Genomic DNA, 9412 nt, shown 5'->3' with positions numbered 1-9412 from the left:
CGGAAATTTGTGAAAATCCTTTAAAAGCTATTAAACTTCTTAAAATCTAAAATCTTAGTACATATTATTATTATTATAACCGTAACAATATTTTTTACAGAATGGGTCAAAAAAATTTGCAGACGGCCTTGCTCATCTGTAGGTTATATTTCAGATTTTTTTTCTTTCTTCAAGTTAGGCTAGTCGAGAGGCTTTAGGCGTTAGGAATATGAAACTTATAGGGTTCTAACCCGCGGCGAATAAAAATTTTCATAGCGTGCGATTATAAATAGTGTAGTGATTGTGTAATAGTAAATAATTGTGTGCTTAAACATGCAAACAAATATTAGAGTATCTTCTACTATAGGATTAGTTCTATAAAATTTAATGGATATTTTTTCCGTGTGCAAAGTAACTTGAAACACTACGCGAATGTCACTATGTCTCCTTCTTGCTCTACTTTTGTTAATTTTTCGTCAAATAATTTTATTCGGTACAGGAAGATATAGTGTGGAGCGTTAAATTAGAAACAAAAACAAAGCCTCTATTTTAAGGCCCCAAATGGAAGATTTGGAAATATCTCCCATAAGAGCAATAAAGTAGGGGAGAAAATAGTATTGGAATATCCTCTACTTTACAACCTTAGCTCCTACAAATATGATCGTGAAGAGTGTCAAAGTAGGGCCTATATTTCGACTCGGGAAAAATTAAAAAATTTGAGAAATTTCAAAGTTGTTGATACCATTCTCTTCAGGGTTGCGACTTTTCTTTGATAAAAAAATTATCAGGGTAATAGGATTTTCAAAATTTTTAAAACCCAACAAAACTGAATGTTTTAAGCTATACAACGCACGATACGACAAAAGTCAAAGGAAGAAGAACGTTGCTTTTTGAACGCTATACAGGATTGTCATAAGAATTTTTTGGATTTTCTTATATTAAAAAATTTCATTTTACGTTTAAACTACAAAAATACAAAAACGATGAAAAGATAAAAATTTTGCACCCAATCAATATTTGGTTTATTCGTTAAAAAACAACATTACAAAGAAACAAATTTAATTTTTGGACAAACGACACAAGCTACGAAAAAAATAAATAGACAAAAGTTATTCACCCAAAAAAGAGCTACAAATTTAGTGTTTTATTTACCAAACTTGTTTTTTATAGGATGCACACTTTTTAAAATTATGAAAACAAAACAATAAAAATACATTTGTTTCAATATCAATGCATATTATTAATTTAAAAAATATAAATTTGTTGAAATGGTAGTTTTTCCAGAGTAGCTGAGAATACAAATTAGTGATAGTGATACAATAGTGTTGAACGCACTGTAGAAAAGTTCACATTTTGGATAAAATCGATTGCAAAGCACGAAATACGAATGTGATGAGAATTTGTTCGTTAAAGCCGAAGGAGCTTTAACAAAAGAGAATTCACAGTCACAGTTCGATTTGGATGGATATGCATGCAAATTCGAGGAAAAAATTTTCAATTCTGTTTTAGACCACCCTATTACATATACAATTTTTTCTACCAAGATTTTCAATGAGAATTAAAAATATAATTTTTAAACGTAGTTGAACAGTATTTAAATGCAAAATTTAATTCTTTGTGAGGAATATTTAAATTTTTCAGCATCCTTCTTCGCCATGTTTTATTATTAAATAAAAATTGTATTGAAATGTATTGTTTTTCGTTATATTACAAAATAATAAGTTATCATGATTACGAATTCGATTCAGAGAATATAAGAAATAAGATTCAAATGGTATTTGCTTCGAGAAGCAAAATTTTAAATAGGTCATATACGTTCTTCGATACTCTTGATTTAAAAACCCATCAGTCAATCCATAACCATTCGACCATAATAAGTCAGAATAAAAAAATTGCCAACAATCTGGATCGAAATGAAACCAAATTCAATAAATGAACTTTTGGCAGATTCAACTATATTTTTAACTGGAGTTACTGGATTTATCGGAGGAACTTTATTAGAACGTATTTTAAAAACCTGCCCAGGACCGAAAAAAGTTTATGTCTTAGTCAGAAATAAATGCGACCACGATGCTTCTGACAGAGTTAAGCAAATTCTTTCATCTCCAGTGAGTGTCTTTTTGAATAAGCATAATGATTAGTTATTGAACATGTAATTTAAAAAAGTAATTTTGCACAACAATGTGATTCGAGAAATATAATTTGTAACTAAGGACTGAATCCATTTCAAATCAGGCAGAGCTCTACACTTGAAATTGCAGAATCATTCAGGGGCAAAATATTCAGTTTTTGAGACGAAATTAGACGATACGTATTTTTCCGATTTGGAAAAAAAATGTTTACTAAATAGTTATGCTTACTTGAATTTTGTGCTTTGTTTCTTAAAAAAACTCGAATTTTTTCTTTAAACCTCTCTAAGTTTTGACCCAATTGAGGTATTTATAATTTTCTTCATAACAGCGGTTTTTCCTAAACAAATAAAAAATCAACCTTCTCAAAAAACTCATGTTTAAATTTTTTTCAATTATTTTTTAAACTTGTACTTCGATAATGAAGATATCTTGTGTTTGATGCTTGCTAAGTAACTTTTAATTCAGGAGAAAACAATGAAAGATAATAGTTCGCATGTCTAAGAATGTGCCATGAGAACTGTCTCTTTATTTTGCGATATCTCTGAAAGTTTACGAGAAAAATTAAAAAATTAAACTTTTAGGAAAAAACATCGTACCGGCATTAAAAATGGTTAAACCCTGACGATGCTGATAAGATGCCTTTCTTCTATTATTAGTGTCTTTAAAATAATATTTAGATGAATAAAAAAGGTGGGGGTTTCCAGAAATTTTTTTTTCATATTTTTTAAATTTAAAGAAGAAAATAAAAATAAAATTCATGAAAACCCCACCTTTTTTATTATTCTAAATTCTAAACTATTTTTGAAGCCGGGATAATTTTTACATTCTCATCATTTATGATTGAGAAAGTATTAGAATTGTCGGAAATTTGACATCACATTTTTTCAACGGATCTCCACGTTTCGAGACCCCCTAAATCCGAAAATCAGGTTTTCACGATGGCGTCTGTCTGTCTGTCCGTCCGTCCGTCCGTAAACACGATAACTCTCGAAAAAAAGAACAAATGAAATCCATCTTTGGCACACTTTTTCTAGGTCCTAAAAGAAAGGACGAGTTCGTTAACCAGCCATTTTTGATAAAAATTCAAAAAGTGAGCGCATTTTGAAAATTTTTGAGACCACTTTTTTCTGAATTTGAAAGTTCTATGTACGGATATTTATAGTATTGAAAAGAACAAACAATTTATCCTTATGACTTTTTTCGATAAAAAGAAAATTGTCAGAGTTATAGCGTTTTCAAAATTTTTTCAATCAACCGAAAATCAAAATGTGAAGCCGAAAAACGCATGATATGAAAAAAAGTCAAGAGAAGAAAAACATTTCTTTTTGAAAGCCCTACAAGATTATCATAACCAATTTTTGGATTTTCTTCAAAAATCGAAAATTCAAATTATGATTGCACAAAAAATAATGGAAATAAAAAAAACTCAAAAAGACAAACTATGTAGGATACAAAAAAAGACGAATTAACAAAAATGGTTATTCCAAAAAAGATCTACAATTTCGTTAAGAATCACTTCTTGATAGGAGGCGTACTTTTTGTTTTATTCGTGAAAAATAACGTTGAAAAAAGTACAATAAAAAAATGTGTGGAAAAACGATGAAATTTACGAGAAAAAAATCCAACAAAACCTGTTTACAAATGTCTGTCGGAAATCGAGCGCGCAGCGCAAGTGTCATGGTGAGAATGTGTACCTCAAAGCCTACAGAGCTTTGAGAAACTTAATCTTTGACTATACTCAATTAAGTAGGCAATTCAGAATATGACGACGCATATTAATACTGCCATCTAAAAGAAATCTTTTTGATGAAGTTTTTTTCAAGCATTCCAAATGCAAAGAATAAATATCCGAGCGCGAAGCGCGAGGTAACCTATTATCGAGCGCGAATCGCGAGATTCAACCGTTGCGCGCCCTAAACGCGCTCAAACTTGCGAGCGAAGCGAGCCGCGCGGGTAGCGCGCGATGAGATTGTGCCCGCGAAGCAGGCAGATTTTTTTCGCTAAAAATGTAATTTATGAATTTTTCTCGTAAACTATGAGAGATATTGCAAAAGAACAAGATAATTACAAGATATCATCATTCTCGCAGGAGAAGTTAAAAAAAATTGTCAACAAATTTAAAGGTAGGTTTTTTTGAGAAAATTGACTATTAGAATCAAAAAGAAAATAACAAATTTCTCAATTAGGTCAACATTAATAGAAGTTTAAAGAAAAAATTAGAGTTTTTTGAAACAAGGCACACAATTCAAGTAAGCATAATTATTTCGAAAACAATTTTTTTACAAATGAAAAAAATAGCTATCGCCTAATTTCCTCTGAAAAACAACATATTTCGCCTTCGAGAGATTCTGCGATTTCAAGTTTATCTATTATACACCATGAATATGGCAAATTGTTCAATTGCAAATCTTAAAATTGACGTTCATAAACTTAAGCTAAGAGAACGTGCAAAAAACATATCTGATTAGTCTGGAAGATGTTGTGTTTTTGAGGTTCCCTTAAATTAAATTTATAAACTTTGAGTTTTCTGAGTCGTAAATAGGAAATTTTATTCTTCTTTGTAATTGAAAATGGAAGAATCTTCTTATCAGACGTAATTTTTGTCAACTACATTTTGTTCGTGAATTTATTTAGGAGTCAACCAAAAATAACGTAAAGCGATTTAGGGGAGAGTTCGGTGAAATATTACTGACTCTTATGAGTTAACAAAGTGGTTTTCATTGAACTAAGTAGATGAATTTATAATCAACAAATAAGTTCTCAAGAAATATATTGTTGATATTGTAACAAAGAAAAAATTATCATTTAAAATAAAAACAGTTTAAATGAACCAGAAAGTACACATTTTCAAGAAAATAGTAGAATCCTCAACCAAAACAGGCAAATTTCCAATCAAATGGTTACATTTTTAAGAAATAAAAAGTTCAATAAAGGAAATGAATTTTCAGATAAAAACAAAAAATTTTTTAAGGACGGTTAAATTTTCAATTGAGAAAGAATTTTAAGCCAATAAAGATACAAATTTCCATTTAAAATACAGAAATTTCAAACCAAAAAGAGTAGCTTTTTACAAAAAAGTGAATTTTCAAACAAAAAGATGCATTTTAAACCAATAAGATCAATTATCTAACAAATTTTAAACTAAATAACAGGTTGAATTTTTGAATTGAAAAACAAAATTTTTTAACTAAAAATTAAATAATTAAATTTTCATTTAAGAAAATTAATTTTAAAAATCTGCCCGCTTCGCGCGCTCATTCTCGTCGCGCACTACGCGTGCGGCTCGCAACGCTTGCAAGTTTGAACACGGCTAGAGCGCGCGAAGTTTGAATCTCGCGCTTCGAGCTCGATAATGGGTTACCTCGCGCTTCGCACTTGGATATCTATTGTTTGCATTTCGAATGCTTGAATAAAACTTTATCAAAAAGATCTCTTTTAGATGGCAGTATTTATATGCGTCTTCATATTTTGAATTGTCTACTTAATTATGTTATTTTTCACAAATTAAACAAAAAGTACCCATCCTATTAAGAAGTGATTCTTAACGAAATTGTAGATCTTTCTTGGGATAACAATTTTTGTTGATCATTGTTTATTATTATTATTATTATTATTATTGTGTTATCATTGTATTATCACTGCTATGATAATCTTGTAAGGCTTTCAAAAATAAATGTTTTTCTTATCTTGACTTTTTTTCATATCGTGCGTTTTTTGGCTTAAAATTTTGATTTTCGATTGATTTAAAAAATTTTGAAAACGCTATATCTCTGAGAATTTTCTTTTTATCGATAAAACTCATAAGGATAAAAAGTTTGTTCTTTTTAATACTATAAATATCCATACATAGAATTTTCAAATTCAGAATAAAGTAGTCTAAAAAATCTTCCAAATAGGCTCACTTTTTGAATTTTTATCATAAATGGCTGGTTAACGAACTCGTCCTTTCTTTTAGGACTTAAAAAAAGTGTGCCAAAGATGGATTTGATTCGTTCATTTTTTGAGAGTTATCGTGTTTACGGACGGACGGCTGGACGGACAGATAGACGCCATCGTGAAAACCTGTTTTTCGGATTCAGGAGGTCTCGAAACGTGGAGATCCGTTGAAAAAATGTGATGACAAATTTCCGACAATTCTAATACTTTCTCAATCATAAATGATGAGAATGTAACAACAGTTGAATTTAACCAAAAAATACGAACTTCCAACAAATTGCGAGAACCTTCAAGTAAAACATATTATTTGTCAACAAAAAAGTTGCATCTTTACCCCCAAAAAATTGATATTCGACGAAAACAGACGAATTTTGATCTAAAATTATGAATTGAGAACTATAAAGTGAAAGTTTAACCAAGTTTTCTTTAAAAATGTGGAATTTTCGAGGAGAAAATACAAATATTCTACGAAGTTCATTTTCAACCGTAACTGATTAATTTTTAACCGGCGATTGGCGTTGTTTACCAAATAAGATGAAATTTCTACAAGAAGTTATCTTAATCAAAGACAGACATACATACAGGCATACATACAGACAGACAGATACATTAGTAAAAATTTGTTTTTCGGATTCATAGAGTCACAAAACGTGGACATTTTACAAAAACGGGTGGTTGGGTGGGGGCAAGTTGTACACAAATCTAATATCAAATTATTGTGAATTTTTATTTGATCTAAATTTTCTTTGTGGAATTGAATACCACTTAATTTAACACATATATCAATAAGACCTTCAATTAGGCCAACTTTTTGAGAAACTTAAAAAAATAAAATAAAACGCATTCTCTTATTAATGATAATAACGGTCGAAGAAATTTTACAGTGTTGATAAACTCCAATCACTGAATTTTTAATAAAAAAAAGATTTCTTGACATCTAAGGGGAAAACAGAGGAAAGACTGTGAAATCTGCGATAAATAAATAGGAATTTTGATAAATTACAGACTGAAGTATAATAGTGTAAATAAACATTGATGCTGATTTTTAATATAATTGAAATATTAGGTTCAAAAACTGGAAATTTTGCTTGAAAAATCAACATCATTTTCCATTGCACACTTTTTGATTTCGAACAACACAATTTTTAATTTGGGTTGAATAAAGTGTGCCAAGCTACGCAACATTTTAGTTCCTGAAGAAATGATAAAATTGTGCATTTGTAAAATTAACCCGTAAAGGTCTCCATTGGGTCGTTAGTGCCCTGACACTTTATATTGAAATTTACGAATCTTCTTCTGTTTTTAATTTTTTTTCAATGTCTTAAAATTAAAAAATGATTTAACAAGTAAAATTATCTTATAACAAGACGATTAAGGGAATGTCCAACCAAATTTCGTGGCAAAATATTAAAAAGCTTCTACGCAATAAAAATTACGGCTAGGGTCTTCAACGACCCCATGAGGACCTCGACGTTATAACAAAGTAAGGGGACCTTTAAGGGTTAAACAGTTACTGCAATGAGCAAATTTTACTTTTTAAAACAAATTTCATCAAGGTTCTAACTTGATTTAATTAACAGAATTTTAATTGTATATGTATTTTCGTTCCTTAATTTTATAAAATCTTAGTAAAATGGGGAGAGGGGAGCATTAAAAAATCTCACGGTACCTTACATGGAGGGAGGAAGGTTGAATTTTCAGAAAAATACCTTACTTAATTTGTGGATGATCCCTTATTTGTTTATTCATTTATTAGAATTTCTTCAGGTTATTATTATTACATTTAATAGTAATATTACTAGGTATTATTAAAATTAATACTGTTACAATGATCAGTAAAGTAACATAATTTTGTTGTTGACATTTAATGTATACTGGATAATATAGTAAGCATGAGATTGCGCTGACAACAGGTGTTTACAATAAAATCTGCTGAACTTTCGTTTTTCAGTGATTTACAGACTTGAAAAGATCTTACGTAAGAAATGGTTTTGATCACATAAACCCCAATGTAAGACAGTATAGGAAAATCGTTGACCCCCCTCTCCTAATCCAAAGACTTTACGTAATTTATACATGGTCATCAAACACTGTAGTACCTACTATTAGGAATTGTTTGTAAGTCGGGTTATATTTTTTTCTCTCTTTCTTTAGTTGTTTTCAGATGTAAAGCCAGAAAGATTGCAAATAGTCGAGATAATTCCAGGAGATATCACTGTTGAAGGACTTGGAATTTCTGCTTCATATAAAGATTTGTTGATTTCTACGTGCACTCATGTATTTCATTCAGCTGCTTACATATCATTTGCTGCCCATCTTGACCTGGCCATCAAGATCAATTTGGTTGGTGCTCGTAATGTATTGAATCTGGTCAAGGAGATGAGAAAGATCCAATGTATGGTTCACTTATCCACAGCTTATGCTAATTGTACCAAGGATCGTAAACCAATTATAGAGGAGAAGCTGTATCCCATAATAATTGATCCAAATGAATTCATCAATAAGGTCAGTTGTTTAATTACAGTAACATTCTTTATGGGATCTCGATGGATTCTCGCTCGATTAATGAACTACATGTGAAAATTCTGAAACAATTCCTGACTTTCTTTTCGTCAATAATAACAAAAATAGTACAAATGATTGGAAACAAAATAATATTGTCAGAAAACTCGCAGGCTGACGCGAAAAATCTAGGATCTAGGAACTAAGATCGCTTGTTCGTTCCATCGACACGTTGCGAGAAACGAGCGATATTTTCATTAGTAACGTTTTGACAACTTCAATCTATCGACCGTTTTTTTATCGACAGACGATCATCTTGGAATTCCGACCGACTTCGAATAGCAGGTTTGAGCAATCCCGGTTTTAATATTTAAAAAGCTCAAACGACAAGAGCCCGAAATTACATTCATTTACCATCAATATACTTAGGTTCAAAAATCTACTTCTGAAATCAAAAGGTTAAAATTTCTTCAATAATTACAAGAGCGATTTCTTTTATTTTAAATGTTGAAGTAAATATGAGGCAAATTAAAAGTTTAGTTTTCGAAGGCGATTATGAAGGTTCCCTACTGAAAATTCCTATATAGGTTTCTATATAGAAACCTACATAGGATCCTAGTATATAGGATGCTACATAGGAACCTATATGTTTCACCTATAGGTGCCACCTATAGCAACTGTCATGGGATCCTATATATCTTCCTGTTTTAGAACCTATCCAGATGCGCAGTAGTATTCTATGGCACCTACGACTAAGAATACGTTTTTTTGGTCCTGCAGGGGCGCCTAGAGACATACGTACCACTAGTTATCATCAGGTAACATAAGGTACGTACTATTAGGTACCTTATTAGGGGGGGGGG

At 30.7% G+C, this 9412-nt stretch overlaps 1 protein-coding gene across 1 annotated transcript in view; it reads left to right on the top strand.

Moving 5' to 3' along the window:
• Positions 1-1892: 1892 nt before the first annotated feature.
• The window catches only part of LOC117176558 (putative fatty acyl-CoA reductase CG5065), a 61013-nt gene continuing 53493 nt past the window's right edge, over positions 1893-9412 (top strand). The window contains exons 1-2 of the mRNA XM_033366813.1: positions 1893-2087; positions 8202-8552. Coding sequence (XP_033222704.1) covers positions 1893-2087; positions 8202-8552 — 546 coding nt within the window. The remainder of the gene's footprint in view (positions 2088-8201; positions 8553-9412) is intronic.

Source organism: Belonocnema kinseyi, chromosome 7 (genome assembly GCF_010883055.1).
Source record: "Belonocnema kinseyi isolate 2016_QV_RU_SX_M_011 chromosome 7, B_treatae_v1, whole genome shotgun sequence".
NCBI lineage: Eukaryota > Metazoa > Arthropoda > Insecta > Hymenoptera > Cynipidae > Belonocnema > Belonocnema kinseyi.
The sequence above is the reverse complement of the archived record's forward strand: the minus strand, read 5'-3'. Positions and strand labels throughout refer to the sequence as shown.